Source organism: Zonotrichia leucophrys, chromosome 5 (genome assembly GCF_028769735.1).
Source record: "Zonotrichia leucophrys gambelii isolate GWCS_2022_RI chromosome 5, RI_Zleu_2.0, whole genome shotgun sequence".
NCBI lineage: Eukaryota > Metazoa > Chordata > Aves > Passeriformes > Passerellidae > Zonotrichia > Zonotrichia leucophrys.
This window is the reverse complement of record NC_088175.1, coordinates 18066512-18086479: the sequence shown is the minus strand read 5'-3', so window position 1 is coordinate 18086479 and position 19968 is coordinate 18066512. Positions and strand designations below refer to the sequence as shown.

At 57.6% G+C, this 19968-nt stretch overlaps 1 protein-coding gene across 1 annotated transcript; it reads right to left on the bottom strand.

Moving 5' to 3' along the window:
- Positions 1-1570: 1570 nt before the first annotated feature.
- PGF (placental growth factor) lies at positions 1571-10258 on the bottom strand. The gene is made up of 7 exons (XM_064715406.1): positions 10135-10258; positions 9957-9996; positions 9145-9341; positions 7628-7704; positions 5951-5980; positions 5798-5860; positions 1571-5111 (listed from the first exon to the last, which is right to left on the bottom strand). The coding sequence occupies exons 1-7, from the start codon at positions 10198-10200 to the stop codon at positions 5090-5092; spliced, it is 495 nt and encodes a 164-aa protein (XP_064571476.1). The 5' UTR covers positions 10201-10258; the 3' UTR covers positions 1571-5089.
- Positions 10259-19968: the final 9710 nt, after the last annotated feature.

Genomic DNA, 19968 nt, shown 5'->3' with positions numbered 1-19968 from the left:
CCGTTAACGCGCGGTAAGCGTCACTCCACTTGCTTTATTATCATCCTTATTCACCATTAATTGTCCTTAATTAACCAAGCTCCCGTTCATTAAATTGTGCCTTCGCAGCCGTGTTTCCTTCCTCCCATAATGCTTAATTAGCTGTGTTTTAATTAGCCTTTGTTGCTGCCGTCCACCCGACAGGTGCACCCATTCCAACAGCTCCCCACTGCCACAGTTACAATGGTGATATCTTGCCACTTCATCACGGCCAGCCCAGGGTACCCTGGCCCTTCCCGATTTCCTCTTTCAGGTGAGTGCCGTTGGCCCTGACACTGAGCTCTCAGCCTGACCTTCTACCAGCTCTTGCAGACTCTTTGGGTTTTTCCAACTTATTCTAAATGTCCAGCACAGGGAAGATCAGCACAAGTGCACTCAGGTGCAGCAAAGTGACAGCATAATCGATATCCCAGCTGGTGGCAAAAAATGCTTTGTGTGTGAAAAATACCAGTCTTTGGCATCTCTTAGAAACATGTATTCCTGCCCTCCTGGCCTGGCTTTTTCTTGGAAGGCCAGGAGGCCTTGCATTGCCTGCTAGATCACTGCACTTCTTAGTAAAGGAGATTTGCTGAACCAGGAGTGCTCAAGTGGTTACTACCAACTGGCCAGCTGGTTTGCTGTGTCTGTGGGATGGTGGGTCCCAGACTAGATAACTTCCTTACCACTGGCATGGCAGGGCACCTGCAAAGGGAGAAGGGCTGGGATGAAAGCTAAGGGACACCTTGGAAAAACTGTGCTAAGATTGCCTGGGAAGAGGGAGGCCCCTGCATCTTTGTCCATCCCTTGCTAACCCATGCACATGTCCCACTACAGCAGGAAATGATGCTAGGATGGGGGTTTTCATTCTGGGAAGCTGTCCCTGTGCTGTGCCATCACAGCCACACCAGCCTGGTCAGTCACTGTGTCCAGCCCCTGCTGGACCTGGCACTTGCTGTGGGGCTGGCAGAGGGGGCCCCCCTTTGCGCCAGGCCTGTGGTTACCCTGCACACACTTGTAGGGGATCTCCCTGGGCTCAGGTGCCCTGGGCAGCTCCTGTGCACAGCCCAGCCTGTTAACAACAGCACAGGGCAGTAAAGCCTGTGCCCACAGCTCAGCATCCAGCACCAAAAACTGCCTCTCTTACAAAGACCATTTCTTTGGGAGTATGAAAGTATTTGCTGTGCCTCAGAGGGCAGGTCTAGGAGGATGCAAAGCCATCTGCTTTGTAAGACAACTCGCTGCCCAAACACAATTGATGTGCTTGGTTCTTTGGTTTCTTCTCAAAACACTTCCATGTTCCTTTTCCAGCCTCTGCCTAACAGAGACCAATTTTTTCTGCCCAGCCTATTTACACTCCACAGTCTTTGTGGTCTTTTAATTCCCACCAGGGACTGGAGGCTCCTCCTTGAAGTGAAAAGTCGGAGCAGGCAAGAAGTGAAGGAGAGCCAGGGATGAGAGCAGGGGTGCTGCTGGCACGACTCACCTGCCTGGCTTCAGCAGATCTGTGTGGGCCTGGAGAGGACAGAGTGCAGGAAAACCACAAAATCCAGCACAATCTATCTGTAGAGTGGTTTGGATATTGAGGTGATAGTGGCAGGGAGATGTGGGAAGAGGAGTCACCAGGAGGGTACAAAACTAAGTTAAGTTCTTCATTAAACATCTCTGGAGTGGCCAGAAGAGAGTGAGTCAAAGGCATCAGCAGGAAGTGCCTCGAGGATGCTCCTGTGAGGAAAAGCCTTGCAGGGGAAGAAGATTTGTACCAGCCCTGAGGCACAACTGCCTTTACCTGTGGGCTTCCAGGTTTGCATGTCAGTGCTGGATAGAGTGCCTTGAATTTAGGGGATTACTTTTAGATTAACCTGTTGAAGAGCTTGTGCTCCTTGTTGGGAAGTGGGAACTGCCAAAGCAGAACCAGCACAGACAAAGAGCAGGGAGAGGAGGGAGAGCTGCCTCTTTTCTCACAAGCTGAAACTGACACTTGAGAGCTAGCAAAAGCTTAAAATACGCTGAGACTGCAAACAGCACTGGCTTCAACAGGCAGGATTATGCCAAATTTTGTGAGGGTGCAAGAGACTTGCAATCATGAAGTTAAGACCTCAGTGTTTCTTTATTTGCATGGAGACATGTGGGAGACCTGCCTGGGCATGGCTGGCAGACACTGCTGGGTGGCAGAGCTCTGATGGCAGCCTGTGCTCAGGGACACCAGAGGTGACAGGGAAGCTTCAACATCAGGGCTTCACCAGCTACAATGCTACATCTCTGGGCCAATGCCCACATCACCTTTACAGTTACTTCCCAAAAAAATGTAAAATATTTTTCCTGGTGCATGAGGCTGCTTTATGTTTTGTCTCCCTATAACTATCCTCCTAAACCATCTTCCTGCAGCTCCTAAAGCCTTTTTAAACAAACCTTTGCCCTGTAAGGCTGGAAGGCACAGGGAGCCCCAGGACACTGATAACCCAGTGGCGTGTTGTTCCTGGGCTCTGTGGGACAGCTGCAAGGGGTACTCAGCAGAGAAGGGGTGAGGGAGTTGGGAGCACTGGGGCTGGAACAGGTTTTCTGCCTGTCCATGGTGGATGCTGCTGTCTCTGGGGCTGGGGTATGTCAGGGTCCCTTCACAAGGGCACCTACAGCCCTGCACGGTAGTACCTGGGTACATGGGGTTCTGTAGATGTAGCTGATCTTGTCAGAGTGCTCACACATCTGCTGTGGCCAAGGAGAGCTCCCAGGAGCTCGTGCTATAAAAAGAGCTACAACAGGGACCACACAGAGGGACAGGCAGACAGTGGTGGGTCCCCTCGAGAGGAAACATGGGCATTGGACACAAGCCCTGAAGCCAGGAAGCCTCTGCTCCTCAGAGCAGCAGTCCCCCACCCTGATCCTCATCCTGCCATTGGGTGGGAGGTCCTGCTGGCAGTCCCTGCCACCCTGGAGTGAGTAGGGTCTGAGGACTCTCCCCTCTGGCAGGGACAGGGAAAGGAGCTAGCACTGCCCTGGGCATGTGATGCCTGCAGCAATCACAGGAACTTCATGGGCTGGGCCTCATTAGGTTCCTGTTACCTCCATGGAGCTGGAGCTGCAGCTCCCAAACCTCTTGTGTAAGTGATGTTTCCCCTTGTTCCAGACCTGCCCCAGCTATTCTGCTCATCATGGCTGCAGTGGGACAGCCACATCCCTCCCAGCACTCACATTCTTGCTATCCAACACCCCATTGGAGGAGCAGGGGACAAGGCCACACATGGCATCCAGGTGATAGAGGGAGAGAAGCAAGGCCGGGGTCTGTGCAAGGCAGGGGTCTGGCCCTGCCACTTCTGATGGGCAGAGCTGCCTGAAACACCTCAATGCAGACACCAGACACCAGGAACTGTGTACAGGAAAAGCCACTGTGTGTTAGTGTGTTTGAATTTGTTTTAATCCTAATCATGAGTCTTGATAAACTTATTTTTATTAATTAACATACTTGATTTATGTAGCTTCCTTTTTTAAACATGTAATACTACCAGGGTATTAAAGACAATACAGAAACCATCACATACATCCAAGTGCTGCACTTGGTTCTCCTTGGCCTCAGAGCAGAGCCAGCCAGACAGAAATGACACACAGTGACAGGGAAAGCCTGTGTGGACCAGGCCAGCACATGGTCCACACAGACTTTGAGTGATGTGGGAAGGGGAGCAGCAAGTTCCCCTCACCTGTGAGGTAGTGAAGGAGGAACTTCATGGGCTATTTTGAGGCAAAGGCCATGTAGGCTGTGCTCCAGGATACTGTGGATGCCTGGAAATGGGATCCAAAAGGGATCCAGCAAGCTCCTGAACGATATGCCCAGCTGCACAATGACAACTCGCACAGTCAATTCCCTGCTATTTGATGGCAGTATGCAGGTCCACATAACCTCAACACCCACCTCCAGCTTCCCCTGGCAGGGATCTGCCCTGTCCCCATGTCCCCAGCCTCAGGCAACACCAGCATTATGGCTTGGAGCATCATAATGTAACCCCTACCACAGGCAGCTCTGTCAGGTGTGGCAAGGAGCCACCTTGGACCCCAGTTCTTGCGGAGTTAGGCGTCACTCTTGTTCCTCAGAGCAGGATAAACCACAGGTCCCTTCATTTAAGGATAACCCTAAAACCTTTGCAGATCTTGCCCTCCGGTCTTTTGTTTGAAGCTTTCAAACAAAAAAAGAGAATGGGCGAGCACAGGATGGGCAGGGTGAACAGGGAGAGGTACCAGTCCCACACTGTGCTGTGGAGGGGAAGGGCAGCTCACCCAAGGGTCTCCCAGTACCCAGCTGAACTCCAGCACAAGGATAGCCCCCAGCCCAGGGAGGAACCTGCTGGTTGCCCATCTCCAGCATCACACCAAGGGCAGTCCCTTGGTGCTGCAGGATTGGTGATGGGGACAAACTCTGGGTCACAGCCCTATTCCAGCCTGAGTGGGTGCCCATGGGGAAGTTCCCTGCCTTGTTGGAAAGCAGACAGGAGCTGCCAGCTCCCATGTCTGACCAGCTTTTATTGAGCAGGGCAAAGCTGAGATGCAGCTGTGAAAACATGAGCAGCCCAGTTCCCTTCTGTTCCCAAGCAGAACAGATCCCTGGCATCTGCCCCGTGCCAAAACTGGGACGGATGCAGCCCTACAGCCTTGCCTGCCCCAGGTTTCCTTCCTCCCCAGCTGCAGAGCACTGGCAGGACAGAGAAGTTTTGCAGGTGCAGCCCTGTGAGCCATCTCCGCTCACTGCCACATCATGCTGTCCTCCCCAGCCAGTTCCAGCAGCACATGCACCAGCTTGGCTCCTCATTGCCCCTAGAATGTCCTCAAACAGCAGCACGCTGCTTGAGCTCCTCATCTTCAGCCCCAGGCTTGGTCACAAGTCCTTTTCTCTTGCTGCCAGTGGGGCAGATGGGGCAAGGGAGTCCTTGGTGCCAGGCTGTGCTCCCAGCAGGGCCAAGCAGGAGTAACAGTCAGCTCTTCCGTGCTGGAGTCCTGGAGGGACACGGCTCCACAGTGCCCCGTGCTGGGGACAAGGGCAGCTGGCTCGGCCCATGGTGGGAGCGGGGCTGGGGCAGGGCAGGGGCTACCTGCGGGGTGTGCCACACCTGCAAAGAGAGGGGGCACGGGGTGAGCACTGCCAGCACGGGACCTCACCCACTCTGCCCTGGGCCCCCTTTGTGCCTGGGACACAGGAGTGCAGGGCAGGGCCTGCAGGCAGCCTCCCCGGGGGGAGCAGTGAGGGTGGTGGGGCTGCCACTGCTGAGCCCCAACAGCAGCCTCCACACAAAAGGGGGGAATGCCAGAGCAAACTGCTGGCCGCAGGTGTCACACCTCCAAAGTGTGTCCAGCCTGTGCTGTGACAGCAAGGAGTTTGAGAAAGTGAGATAAAGGATGGAAAGAGCAGAGTAACCCAAACAACAATCAGTCAAGGACAGCAGTAAGGACACAACTGGCAGCAAGATGAGGCTGAAACTGGAAATTCATGGATCCATGAAATCCAGCATGGTCTGTGATGGCAATATAGCAAAACACCATCAAGTCACCAAGCCCATCCATCCCCATTCTGCCCAGCTTTGAGCTGCTGAGCCTGGGGACTACCAGGTACCTCCTGAGTCTTCAGCAGGAGGCCTGTTTCCCCACAGCCACTGTCCCCTCCTGCTTACTTCTGTGTCTGCTCTGCACAAACCCTTCACTGCTCACAGTGTCAGTAAAGATCTAAATGCTTAATAAAGACACATCCCAAGAAAATTAACCCAGAAGACAGAACCCATACCTGCCCCTGCTCACTTACAGTTCACAGTCTTTCCGTCCCTTCTTGTCCTGTCTTCTCTTACCTCGGCCCTTGGACCTCCTCCTTCAGAAGGAAAGCACCACAAGAAGGGCTGATGAGTGGGAGATGAGACCCACAATCCCAGCCAGTAACAAAGCCCCTGGTGTCACTCACCTTCCCAGCCTCATCAGGTCCTGCCGGGGCCTGCAGAGTGGGAAAATGACAGAGAGAAATGGTTACTGGGCAGTGCTGCATGTTGAGCTGCAGGAGCTGGCCCAAGGACATGCCCCAATACACTGCACAATTTGCCTGCCATCATTCATGTTTAAAACAGACAAAATATCTCTTCTCTTGACCTTATCAAGCCCTCAGTCAGGAGCTGATTGCAGCAGGCAGAGAGCAGGCAGAGACAGCACAAGGGCTGGTTGGCTTGCGTGACTACCCTGGGGCTGTGACATTTTGCCAGTGAGGCTGGAGAGGGCAAGCTCAGCCTTAGCTGCTCCCAGTGGCAGCTTTCACATCCCATAGTGAAACAAGGTGCAGCATCCTGAGTGACAAACATGGGGGATTTGCTGCAAAGTCCTGGTGGTAGGTTCTCAGCCATGACCTACCTCCCCTGTTGGCATCACAGCCAGGACATCTGCCACTCCTGCACTAACTACAAAAGGCAGTGATGTACAGGTGTGGAGAGCAGATTAGGAAGAAGCCTAAAACTGCTGCAGAGGGCAGCCTGCACAAGTGCTCATAGGAGATCCCCTGGAAGTTACCCTAGGGAGGAAAAGCACAAAAGGCTTAGGAAATTCCCTGCATGGGAAATAGCTGGAAGCAGAGATGGAGGCAAGTAATATATCTGCTTCTTCCCACTCTGCCTTCTGCATCTACTGAGAGACAGAGGCCGTGTGGAGCTGGGTCTGCTCCAGTACAGCTGCTCGTAAAACTGCAGGGGAATACCAATCTGGGAATCCTCAGGATCTTCTTCCAGGAAAGGATCATGTCTAATGGCTGCCCAGCAGGACACTCATCCCCCAGTTTTCACAACACTAAATCACCCTGGGATCATGATGAAGAGTGATGACCAGGGCCCCCCATGCAGGCAGTGCTGGAGTCTCTATGGCAAGGACTAGCTGCAGGCAGCACCAGAGCTGCTCCCACAGCACTGCAGAGGCTCCATCCTGCCCAGGCTTTCACTACTTTTGGGACACAGAGAGCACCCCAAGGGATTGACAGGTGCCAGCAGTCTGCGGCAGGCAGGTGCTGTGCATCCATTCCAGGCCAGCACTGCACATCCAGGCCAGGCTGGCACTGCATGTTTTAGGCTTTCATTTGTTGGCTTGGATGTAAACCTCTGCTGTACCCCCAGGTCTCTATGGGGTAGCCTCCCTTAAATGCTGGCCCAAGACTCAGCTGTTGAGCTTTCTCTTTGGGCCACAGTCACATCCAGGCATGCCAAGCCATGGAGCTCCCTGCAGAGCCACCACCCTGGACATGCTAACACACACCAAACTGCTGCCACAGAGCCACCAGCCTTGCTCCATTACCCACAGGCAGATCCCCTGGCTAAAGAGCATAGACCAGGCATGCCAAGGCAGCTGCAGGGGTGGGGAGCACAGCCTGCAGTCAATGCATGGTGCCTGACCTGTGCTCACAATGGCACGCACCCCATCGTCTGCGGGGAGCAGGTGCAGAGCTGTGCTGCAGCCTGCAGCTGGACAAGGGCCACAAGCACCTGCAAGCCCCAGTGCAAAGACAGCAAGAGGGGTGCCAGACCAGCAGGGTGCCCAGAGGGTGCCCCTGCTCCACACACAGGGAGAGCTGGCAGGCTTGCTCATGCTGGACCCCAGGAGTCCCTACCTGCACTCGCACTGCTTGTGCTCCGTGAACGCCATCTCCACATAGGGTGCCTCCCCGTTTGGCTTTATCTTCAGGAGCTGAAAGAAGAGCAAAGGTTACTTCTCAGGCAGTAGCAGGAGGGGGCTGGAAAGATTCCTGACCCACTGCCTTGCCACCCCAGGCTCTTGGGAAGATGCATGTCTAACCTGTTCCTCGGGACCTCCAACAACAGAGTCCACCTCCACACATAGGCAGCACTGGCCAGGCCCAGCTGCAGCTTGGGAGGCTCTGCCAGTGCCACCCCTTGTCTTCAGGGCTTTAATTTAAGTCCCATGGCCTTGGGAGTTCCCAGCCTTAGAAAAGATTTTTCAGTCTCTACCCTTCTGGATAATTTTCACATATCTGACCCCTTTGCACACCTCCCTTCTCTGACAGAAATATCCTTCCAGTCGTGTTTTTCAGGCCAATCCCACTGCTGCTGCCTCCTCCTGGACCCTTCCTACAGCACTGAGTTGGAACTGACTGGAGTCAGTACCACAGTGCCTCCCCAGCCCAGGGGTACAGGACTTGCACTGTCACATGTCACAGCCCAGCCTGAAGTTCAGGTTGGACATCCAAGGGCCTTACAAGACACATTTATCATTGCTGTGATCCCCACTAGCCCCTGCGGATGCCTCTGGCATTTCCACCCGGCACACAGCAGCAGGATCCCTCCCATAGAGGGAGACCTGTGCTTGGGGAGCTGCCTCCTGCTCACACCAGGCTTTTGATCCATCCCAGCCAAGAGCTTTTTGCCATCCTGCCTTCCAACACACTTTCCACCTCAGAGACCAAAATCACTGGTGGTTTATTGCAGGCATTCCCTAGTCCATCATCCATGGCAAAGCAGAGCATTTCCCTGGTCCCTGCAGGATCAGCAGGCTGATCTCTGGCAGCTCAGTGCAGGGGCTGCAGTGTGAGGAGAGCTGCTGCCTGGTACATGGGGAAGAGTTGAAGATCCCAGGACCTCTCCCCCTGCATCTCACAGCTCACACAGCGGTGACTGAAAACTCGGCTGGCTCAGCCCTTCATGCTCACCATGCCCCAGAGTGGGGGCGTCCATGTCAGCACCACCCCGAGCATCACCTGACAGAGGAGAGCCTCACTCTCCCTTGATTCAAGGGTAGTACCTGCTGTGTCCCAGCAGGCAGCCACGGCTAATGAACACCCCCCAGCCCTACCACAGGACAGGAAAGGTCTGGAAAAATAACAGCAATGAGCGAGACAGACCACACAGAGAGAAGTCGGGGAAGGAGAGAGTGAGGCCAGTACCACCAGGGGTGACACCTGACCTCAGGGCCAAACCCAAAGAGCAGGCAGAGGGACCCGACTGGCTTGGCTCGCATTTCAGCAGTTGTAAGTCCTCTCCCTCGCTAGCCCCACTGCTACGATGCCTAGAGGATGCAAAGCAGCTAGCTCACTTCCCGGCGCTGGTGAGCCCCCCTCCAGCTGTGCGGCAGCCCCGGCCCCGCAGCAGCAGCAGCAGCAGCAGCTCGTACCTGCATGGTGACCGTGCTCGTCTCCACGGGCACGCAGCGGAGACCCTCGTCCCCACAACAGCCTCCGCAGCGCTGCAGAGAGACGCAGGAGGGTCTGAAAATGTACTCCACCTCGTTGGGGAATTCGGTAATGACGTCCACCAGCTGCTCCAGAGGCCGGCAGAAACTACGATTCCAGATCTCCCGAAAGGTAAGGACTGCAAGAGACAGGGACTGTCAGGGGCGCCCAGGGCGGCAGAGCCCAGCCGGGCAGGTGCAGCAGCCGCGGGGGGGTCCTGCAGTCACCACGGAGCACAGGGAAGCAAAGGACCACTCTGTGCTCCCAATAAGTCCGTCACTGTACTGTGCACATCGCTGTGCGGGAGCTCACACAGCCGCCCCGACGGCTCTTTCTGCCTCTATCCGCCAGCTCGGTCTCCTGCCCCGGCTCTCTGCTTACCCCCGAGCTCCGCCGCCAAGGGGCTCCCCCGCACCTCGCCCGGCCGGACAGCCGTCCCCTGGGCAGGGAGAGCCGAGCGGAGCTCTCTCACTCGGCACCCCGCATGCCGGCACCGGAGGGGCGGCACTCTCGGGACCGGGCTGCGCTCCGCTCCGGCCCGCGGCGGTACCCGGTGCCCGAGGACAGCTGGGGGCGTCGGGTTGCTCCGAGCCTCGGCACAGCTCCCGGCCACCTCCCCGGCTTGTCACCACGGGGCTCCAGAGGTAACACAGCCCCGGGTAGCACCCAACGCGCCCCGGCCTTGCGCGAAGCCTTCCCTGGGTTGCTGCCCCCTCCCAGCCGCGGCACCGGCGGCCGCCCATTTCCAACTCACCGGGAGACTCCGTGCTGGCGGTCCCCCGTTCCTCCGGGGCCTGCAGGAGAGAAAGGCGAGCTCTGGGGGGGCAGCACGGGGTGACCCGCTGCCGCCCCCCGCCCAGCGCCGGGAGGAGCCGTCCCGGCCCCCGCGGCCGCCCCGTGCTCCGAGCCCCCTCCCGCCCCTCGGCTCTCACCGGGGCGGGCGGTGCCCCCAGCGTCCCGGCCACCAGCAGCCGCAGGAAGGCGCCGAGCAGCCGCATCGCCGCCCCGGTACAGACTCGGCGCCGCCACTACCGCCCCGCCGCCCCCGGCATGCCGCCCCGCCGCCGGGCCACCGGCCCCGCCGTGCCGCCTCCGCCGCCGCCGGGCCATGGGAGCGCGCCCCGCTCCGCCGCCGTATTTCACCACCACCGCCCCGCCGCCGCCCCGCCCCGGCCCCGCCGCGGGGCGGGAGCAGGTGCTGGCCCCGGCGGCCGCGGGCACGGCCGGTGCTCCCGGACGCGGCGGAGCCCTCTCCTCCAGCGCCCCTGCACCGCCTCCGGGCACCGCTCCATCGCGCTGTCCCGGCTCTTCCATTCACCGCCCCGTGCCCGGTGAATCCCCGGCCGGCGGGAACCACCGGGGCTCTGCTGGGCTTCTCGGCTTGCTGTTTTCGCTGCCCCATGCCCATCCACCCGTTCTGCGCCCACCTGCCTTCTGCCCCCACACAACAGCCCCTTTCCCACCATCCTCTTCATTCCTCTACTGATGCCCTGTTCCCACCCAAACTTCCCGTGCCTGTCCACCCACCCCCTTCCCCCTCAAGCTGCCCCGTGCCTGTTCCATCAGCCCCTGCCGCTGGACCCCTGCCAAAGGGTTTCCAGCCCACTCAGCCTCAGAGACAGCATCCTGGTTCTGGTCTACAGCTCGGAAGGGAAGGGGGCACAGCAGGTCTTGGGTCAAACCCTGCTGCCAACCCAAAGGAGCTCTGTTGGCCTTTTCTGTTCTATTTTTAAGCCCCAGAGGCCAGGGAAACTGGAACTATGGGAGGTGTGATGAGATGCCGACAGGCAACACGATCCCCCGTGGGCTGCAGGTCCCAGGGAAATAACGAGCTCTGTGTCCATGCCAGGATTCACGTCCTCCTGGGAGAGTGGGGAGGCTGCTTCAGGGCTTCCCTACCCAACACCATGTGAGGTCTGTCCCTGCAGCATGAGGATGCCAGTGATCCGCTCCCAGCCTGTGGGATCTGTCCCCAGGGGATGCAGGGCATGCCAGCTGCCTGTCCTCAGCCCTGCTGGGCCATGCAAGTGGCAGTGACTCAGGCACCAGCAGGAGCTGGGCTCAGTCAGGAGCTTCTAGGCATTGGTACCACTGAGTGTGTCACAAAGCTGCTAGAGCAAGGCCTGGTGAATTAGCATGGAGATGCTGCAGAGATAAGCACAGAGAACTCCCAGCCCCACCGCAGGGAGGGTGTGCTGCAGTTCATCACTCAGCACCAACTCAGCAGCTGCTGGGGCTGCTGTGGCAGTGGCAGTGCCTGTTCATGCTCCTTCTCCTGGCTGGGCAGCAAAAAGCAGGTAACATCCTTAAAGTGGTGACTGGAGCATGCCTGTGGTCTCCCTCTGCCACCCTACAGACCCTCCTGGGCCAAGGGGACCCCCTTCCCACTGCCCCAGGGCTGGTTGTGAGATGGGGTGAAGAGAGCATTTCCTCCCACCCGAGAGCAGAGGCCGCCCTGAGCAGCAGCTGCTGCCAACTCACTGGACAGACAGAATCCTGTTATTGCAAAGACCGTGACCACACGGGGCCTCATGCCTGTCCTTGCAGGAAGGTCCCTTGGGGCCACCTCTCAGACACAAGGCCAGCCTCTGGCGCTGGAGCAAAGGGCTCTCCCCCAGGAGCTGTGTGGCTGGGGAGACCAGCCCTTAATTGCTGAGTGCAGTCCTGTTCCTGGTCTGAAGCTATTTCCTCAGAGGCCTTGGGCAGAGTTTACATTCCTGGGATGAGCATCCACTTTCTAGGCAGTGTGGAGCAGAGACAGGAGAAGAGGAATAATATTTGGACACCGGTCACCTGTGATCAGCAACATCCTCCTGCATATGGGAGAAACATCAGGCCGGCTGGGGTCACAGCTGCCGGCTTTCTCCTGTGCCATGCTCCTCCCTGGGGGGCCAAATGTGCCCTTCCCCAGCTGCAGGACAGGGCTGGAGGTCGATGCTATAAATGCACCAGCATGTCCCTCGCGCCGCCCCCACTCGACTCTGGGGAGCGGAGTTACGCATTTGGGAGAAGGGACAGAGGAAGCTCAAGGAACCAGCCAGGGACATGAGGCAAACAGAGACATTTCCTTAAAGAGCAAATGCCTCCCTGCAGTGAGCCCCACGCAGTGGCTGCTGACTGGGAGCATCCCCTCGGATATGGCACTGCTGCCTGTGCCGCCTCCCTGCCCTGCTCACCGAGGTGGGTGGGGAATGACGGAGTGTCCTTGCTGTGGGTGAGCCCCGGCTGTCAGGTGGGGAAGGCCAGCCCTGGCACTCAGCTGCAAGCATGCCATGGCACAGCCCTGCCAGGGAACAGGGTCACCTCCATGCCTCCTTCAGGGTGAGGGGAAAGAGCAGGGGCTCTGGCTGCCCAGGGGCACTGAAGGAGCCCAGAGCAAGCAGCTGCTCTTCCCTGCAAACCCCACCCTTCTCGCTGCAGGCAAGGTCCCTCCTAAGTAATCTTTTCCATAAAACAGCCCCATGTCAGCATCAGAGTTCTCTCACGGGCATCTTATACTCTGCAAAATCCCACCTTTGGCATCTCACATGGAAGAATCCAATAAAAACTTGTCCCTGCATCATTCTTAAACTGACTGCAGCCAGGGCCTCCTGTGTCACCCCTGAAGCCCTCGGAGAACACCTCTGAAATCCTCAGGGCATTATTTTTGTTCTGCTGCTATTTAGGACAGATAACTGTCTCATCAAAGCTATAGGCTTCTACCAAGGGAAGGGGCAGTCCATCCATGATCCAGTGCCCAGCACAGTCACCCTCTTGTGTTTGACCCCAGTAGGCAAGAACCCCACCAGCAGCTCCCTATATCCTGCATTGTGACGGGACTCCTGAGGTCAGAGCAGCTTGAGGATGTAGGGCACTGGGCTCCTCACACCTGCCATCATCCCAGAGCCCCCAGGTCTCACCCTCACTGTTTCATTTGATTGCTTTCTCTGCTTCTGTGATCTCTTCTCTGAGAATCTCCTAAGCTCCACTACCAGAGAGTCAGTCCATGCTAGCACTGAGATAAACCAGGTCAATCACCTGCAGTTTGTATCTCCACAGTGAGAATGAGGACGGGAATGGGCTGGCTGGGGCATCCCCAGCTCCAGCCTCTTGGCACCGGCAACCCAGGCCTCTCTCTCAGGCCACGGCTGCTGACTTCTGAGAAATGCAGGGATCTCCAATGCCCTTGCAGGCAAGCAGAGCTGCATCAATGACCCCCGAACAGTCAGGGCTGCTCCTCAAGGAAACAGCTTGCAAACAAGCTGCCTGGGTACCTGGGCCCCGAAGGATTCCTCAGAGCTGTGCTGCAGCAGCTCCAACTCCGAGATGCCCTCGGCAGCACATCTCCTGTCCCTGGCGGCTGCTGCGGTGGCGTCAGCGCCTGTCCCAGCCCAGGTGTGCAGGGGATGTGTTTGCCGAGGGGGAGGCTGACAATAGGGGGAAATGGGCCGGGCTGTGCGCGCCCATGGTGGCGGCCCGCAGCCCCGGCCCGCGGCAGGCGGAAGCGTCCGGCCTTAGTCAGCGCCGGCCGCACGTGGCAGGAACTCTGCTGTTTGTTTGGGTTCCTGGGGAGGGCAGCTCAGCCTCCCTGGGGACCCACAGCCAAACCTGCAGGCACCTGACACTCCAGCTCCATGCCTGGGGACATCAGGGGTGTTCCCCGCGGGTCACGGGCACTGCGGCCTGGCCTAGGTCAGACGTGAGTTTTGGAGGGACATGGAATGAGCACCAGGACTGCCTGAGAGCACTCCAGGCAAAGAACCCAGGCAAGGGGAATCCTTGGCAAGCCTGGGTGCTGCTTTCAGACACTAATCCCTCGTGGGGGCAGGGATGATGCTACCAAGAAGGGTGTCCCTGAGAGCGCCAGACCCGAGCCCTGGTTTGGGTGCGTGCGGCCCTCGTCCAGCCAGCGTTCCAGGAACACATCAGCGTTGGCAGACCTAGTGCCACTCGCTCAGCGCTCAGTGGCAGTGCCTGGGCAGCCCCACGCTGTGGGGACTGGCCAGGCCACGGGTGTTTGCAGAAAAGCACAGGCCTGGGGCAGGGTGACGCACTGGAGAGCCACACCACAGCCCCAAGCATACGTGGGCACCTACAGGTAAGCGTTCAGTCAGCAGCCCCGACAGCGAGCACAGCTACCGTGCCAAAACAGCAGCCCCGTGCACACCAGGTGCCTGAGAGACCAGAGCAGGAGGCAGAGACAGAAATCACAGCACAGCTCACCCTGCTGCCCAAGCTCCTCTCCTGAAGCCCTGGGTGGGAGCTGCAGCTTCAAGTCCCAGAAAGCTTGCAGGAATTTCTCTCCAGTAGCTGTAGAGTGCTGTGCTTGGGAAAAACAAGGCTGAGAGCAGGACAGACTGGTGCAGCAGTGTGCATGACCTTCTGCCACGGGCAGAGACAGAACAGCCTGGGCCCGCACCAGCTGGAGGCACAGGGAATGGCAACCGTGGGAGGGGTGAGATTCTCCCAGCAGGAGCTGAGCAGCCCTCTCCTCAGGAAAGACACAGAGGTTACTTTTCCACCAGAGAATCAAGCATATTCTGCACATTAATCACATTTCATCTACCCTGGGGAAAGGGCAGTGAGCACTGAACAAGAGGAGCGGCACACAGGCACAAACCGGCTGCTGCTCTGCTGCTGCTGCCCCTGCTCTCCAGCTTTCCCAGCCCAGCCTGTCGGTGGGCAGGGGCTGCCAGGCGCTTCTCTCCCCTGCCAAACTGGAACCCAATCCACACCCAGCCCAGAGCCTCTGGCCGCTTATCATGTGGATGCAGTTCTCCTGCTTTTAGTTGTCATAATATTGACACAAAGCAAAATAATAGTGATGGCGAGACTCTGCCTGGCTCTGGAAGGCAAACAGGCAAGGAGACGGGGAGTAGCAGACTCCGCTATTGTGTGGGACAGGGCAGCAGCCAGGGCTGTTTCCCAGCTCTGCTCCTCAGCATCACTCCTGCTGATAAGAGGGGGATGTGGGATGCGGGCGGAGGGGGAATATAAGCTCCACAGCACACCCTCCCTGCTGAGGAGAGTGGACGTGTGTATCGGCAGGGCTTCATCCCAGAGGCTTTCCTAGAATGTGGGTGGAGGAGTGGCTCATCTCTCCCTTTCCCCGAAACCTGGCAGCCGCTGAATAGCTGCCATCACCCGCAGCAGACAATGAGCAGAGCGAGCCCGGGGCCAGCTGCAGCGCAGGAGCAGAGGAACTGCGGGGAGCTGGCTGGTGACCAGGAAGCAGCCCAGACTGCTGGTGTCACGGACCCCTTGGTGACCACACGGCGTCCGGGCTGCACTTTGTCTCGCTCCAAGGGCCTGGCTTCCTGCAGCCACACCAGGTTTGCTCCAGGGCTCCTCTGAAGCCAGCCCGGAGGGATGAGCCCCCAGCAGCACCTCCTCTGTGGCCCAGGCAGAGAGCCATGTGCCATGCACCCTCAAAGCGGTGGCAGGGCCACTGCCAACACCTGCATGGTGCCACTGGCTTTTCTGAGCACTTGTGCCTTTGGTGGCAGCGAAAAAAGCCAATGCCTTTTCAGGGTGTGAAGGCCCAGGACACTAATAGCAATGCTGAGGACAACAGCTCCCACCCAGCTCTGTAGCGTGCTCTCTCATCCCTTGCTAGAGCTTGTTTTCCTACATGACATGCAGTGACTTCCCACACTTCCCTCACCTCTTCCTGACCAGCCTGGCCTTTGAACCAGCTGCCTCCAGCTGCCTTTATCACGAGGGGAGACCTGGGCTACTGCCATAGATGAATGAGCCGACGAGTGAGGCTCCACATCCAGGGCAGGCATTTGGACGCCAGCTTCCCATGCCTCTCCCAGGGGCTGGGAAGAGCAAGAGGCAGCCCAGTCTGCTCTGCTTCCACAACAAGCCCTAGAAAAACCTTCATGCTTCCCAGCCTTTGGTCTCTATTTTTAAGGCTCCTAAAAGGAGGGGGGCGCAAATTACAAACTTGCTGGCAGGAGAGACGGTCCCTGGGCCAGATTCAGAACCGCCCACTCATTTTCCATAGGGATTGTGGACTCCATTGGTACCACAAGGCTCTGGCTATGGGCTTGGCCTGCCTGTGTGCGCTGTGCTGACGTGAGGATGAGACAGCAGCCATTTTCCAGGCAGGAACAAGCGCACGTACACGCAGGCAGCCAAGCCAGAAGCTGCACCAAATCCTTTGCTAACCTGAGGTACTGAATCCATCCTGTCATTCCCCTCAGCACGCCCTGCCTGTCTCCCCTTGGCCACCCAGGCAGCCATGGCAGCCAGGCTTTCCTGAGCACGACCAGTTAGAGACAGCTGTTACAGAGCGATCAGCGAGGACCAGCAGAACACGTGTCCTGGTACCTGCAGTGTCAGGCTGAATTTCAAGCATGCCAAAGCTGCCGATGACTCAGACAACGTGCGTGCGCCTGAACAGCCACAGAGCTCAGCCTTCCAGCTACTCACGTACCTGCACTGGATCAGCAGCTGTTTGTTTGGGCTTTTTGTCTTCTTTCCCTGGAAGCTTGAGTTTTAAACATGCATTCCACACTCAGTTCAGCTCACCATTTCCATCCCCTTCACTTACTAAGTGGCCTGGTTTCTCCCCTCTAGCACACAGAAAACACTGGTTGGGGCTCCCTTCAGCAGATTCATTCCTGCCTCTCCATCTGCGACTACAAAAGCTTTGGTCTTGCCTTGTTTTTGTCCTAGGCCTTTGAGCACAGGTTTTCTAAAGAGCAATCAAATCACACCAAAGATACCTTAGTGCATCCTTCCCTTTAGACTGTGCTTTGTGTTCTCCCCACACCCATGTGCTGTGATGTCCTTAATTCAGTCACTTGTGCTCAGCAAGAGGCTTAGGCACCCAGCAGTAATGCTGCTTCTGCCCACGTCACCCACCCAGCCCTCAGTCCATGCTGAGCCGAGAGCCTGCCCTGCTGCTCCTGCTGGGCCGTGGCTCAGCTGGCTCTGCTCTGCTGGCTCCTTCTCTTTGCCTGTGCTGAGCGTGAGCAGCTCACTTTGCTTACCCAACTCTTGCAGATGAGTCCAATTACTGGAGTTCAGCAAACTGATTCTCCTCCCTGGCATTTTATCCAGCCCACTTATCCACTGAGAGTTTCTAATCCAAACAGCCTCCCAGCACACGATGTTCCAGTGCTCCCAGGCTCTACCCAGCCTCTGTCCTGCCTTGTCCTCCCTCACATGAGCACTTGGGGGATGACATTCAGCCCCCAGGGATGCAGAATTCCCTGGCTGGAGGGAAGCAGTGTCTCCAGCAGTCAGCCCCGATGGTACAGAGCAGGATGCCATCCTGGCTAGGCTGGCAGCTCTCCAAGGAGGTGAGACAGTTTTCAGCTCCCCTGCAGGCCCATAAAACGTGCTGCCATGTTCGGCTGGCCAGCTCATTCCCTGCTCAGCTCTTTTGTGCACATGACCAGCACTGTCTGCACTGTGCCAGCCTCCTCGCTTGCTCGTGCACCAGCTGGGGAGCTGCAGCCACCAGCTCTGCCCGGGGTACACCCGGGAAGGGAAGGGAAGGGAAGGGAAGGGAAGGGAAGGGAAGGGAAGGGAAGGGAAGGGAAGGGAAGGGAAGGGAAGGGAAGGGAAGGGAAGGGAAGGGAAGGGAAGGGAAGGGAAGGGAAGGGAAGGGAAGGGAAGGGAAGGGAAGGGGACAGCTCTCTGTGGCTGTGGCAGCAGAGGGGGATCCTGCTCCATTATACCCAGCAGCTGTGGAGCAGCAGGGAGTCTCCTTCCAGCTGTACAGGGCTGCACCTCCCCACCCCCCATCCCTTCTGCACCCTGCCACAGCCTCTGGGCAGGGGGATTTTAGCAGACTACACCAGGGCACCAACATGCATCTTTCCTTCCCCACTTGCCCTACAGTCCCTGTGCTGTCTTTGCTGCTCATCCTCCTCCTCAATGCCTCCTTTTCAGTCCTGCTGGGCAGTTCCTGTCTGACTCCTTGGGTCCTGCCAGCAGCAGCTGGCTGCTGACAGTTGGATGTCTCGCAGCCACGGTCCCTGTGAGCAGCCTGGGGTTTGCCTGCAGCTCTCCAGAGAGCCCCAGGCTTTGGCTCAGCTCTGCAGAGCTAACGGCTCTGAAATCCCCATTCAGAGGCTTTCATTCATGAGACACAGGGCAGCAGACCAAGCGCAGGACTCTGTCCCTCAAGGGACACCAGACTGCCAGCTGCCTAAACTGGCCGTGGCAGCAGTGCCCAGCAGAAAGTGCCACAGGGGAAAGAACAGAAACAGCACAAACGGGAAAAGCTCTGCAGCCTGGCAAAGCACTGGGAAAAAACTGTCCTGCAGTAGTTGCTGGGACCAAAGCAGGGAATGTAAACAGCCCAGCATCCACAAGGAGGTCATAACCTCAGAGCCCTGTTTCCCTTCCTCTTCTCCATCCTGCCTAATCTCCAAGAGCTGCTCTGTTTACTAGCAAGATAAGTAAACAAACAAAGGAAAGCTCCAACGCAGTGATTTTTATTTTTCTGGCCAATCTGCAGGTCCCAGTCTCTGGGTGCACATGTGGGAGCTGTTTCTGCACACCAAGGCAGCTGGCACACAGCCCTGCAGGACCAGCAGCAGGCAGCTGATGGGCACAGTGCATGCCAGTAGGTGGCTGTGCACAGGGGCAAAGGGGAATGGGGTTTCCCTGCACAAATGCAGAGCTGGGCAGACCTTGCTCCAGGGAGCCTCTGATTTACGCATTGTGGAAGAAAACACACCTAAATCTGGGAAGGAGGAGACAAGGCAATGGGAACCAGGACAGGTCCAGCTGGGACAGTGGGGCCCAGCACAGTGGAGCCAACAGCTGGACAAACCCTGTCACCCTCTACTGACTCTCTCCAGGGGCAAAGGATGGCACAAGCTCATCATGGAGTGAAGCTCTGACTTCTACCCAGGGCTGCACTCAACAAGCACATCCAGCCAAACTCAGATGTGTGGCCCTTTGCCAGGCATGGGAGGCATACAGTGAGCTCCCTGCCCCAGGCTGCTGGGCTCTCTGGCTGCCAGGCACGCAGGGGCACTTGAGCAAGCAGGAGGAAAAGAGAGGCATGGAGGGACTCTCAGTCCCCTGCAGGTTTTGGGTGATAAATCACCTGCATTAAGTGCTCAGAGCCAGCACACCAGCTGCTGGTGTTTTGCTGGGGACCCAGCAGCCCCTGGACAGGAGCTGGCTGTAGGGAGAGTCCTAAGCTAACCAGCAAAGATGTCATGAACATCCAAGGCCCTACTGGCCTCGCCATGAAGCAATCACTGAAAGCTTCCAACATAAACCTGTTTGCTTTTATTTCCTAATCTCAAACAACAGGACACAGACCAGAGCGATAGAGTAAAGCAGTAGAGCAATGAGAATTATTCCATGGCTCCAGGAACTAGACACAAAGGAGCTACATTCCTGCCTTATCCAGGGCCGGTTCTGGCTCTGCCAGCAAGAACAATTGGGCTGCCAGGAACTGCGCCTTTCCCAGCCCGTTTGATTTGGCCCTTCAGAGGCCGGCACGGCGCGCTCCAAACCAAACCAAACCAAACCAAAGCCTTCCCTGCGCGCTCCAAAGCAAAGCAAAGCAAAGCAAAGCAAAGCAAAGCAAAGCAAAGCAAAGCAAAGCAAAGCAAAGCAAAGCCTCCCGTGCGCGCTCCAAAGCAAAGCAAACCAAACCAAACCCGCCCGTGCGCGCTCCCGGCGCTCCCACAGCCCCGGGCACCGCCCGGCCGCGACACCGCCCACCGCCGGACGCGCCTCTCATTGGCCGAGCGGCCGCGGGGGGGCGGGCACAGCTTCCCCACCTCCACCAATAGAACGAGGGGGGG

What these genes read in the sequence shown, in the direction of transcription:
- PGF (XM_064715406.1), bottom strand. Translation starts at nt 10,200, where the DNA reads ATGCGGCTGCTCGGCGCCTTCCTGCGGCTGCTGGTGGCCGGGACGCTG. An exon ending in TGGGGGCACCGCCCGCCCCG is followed by an intron (nt 9,997 to 10,134) that starts GTGAGAGCCGAG and finishes TCTCTCCTGCAG; the next exon opens with GCCCCGGAGGAACGGGGGAC. An exon ending in GGACGGAAAGACTGTGAACT is followed by an intron (nt 5,112 to 5,797) that starts GTAAGTGAGCAG and finishes CTCTCTTTGCAG; the next exon opens with GTGTGGCACACCCCGCAGGT.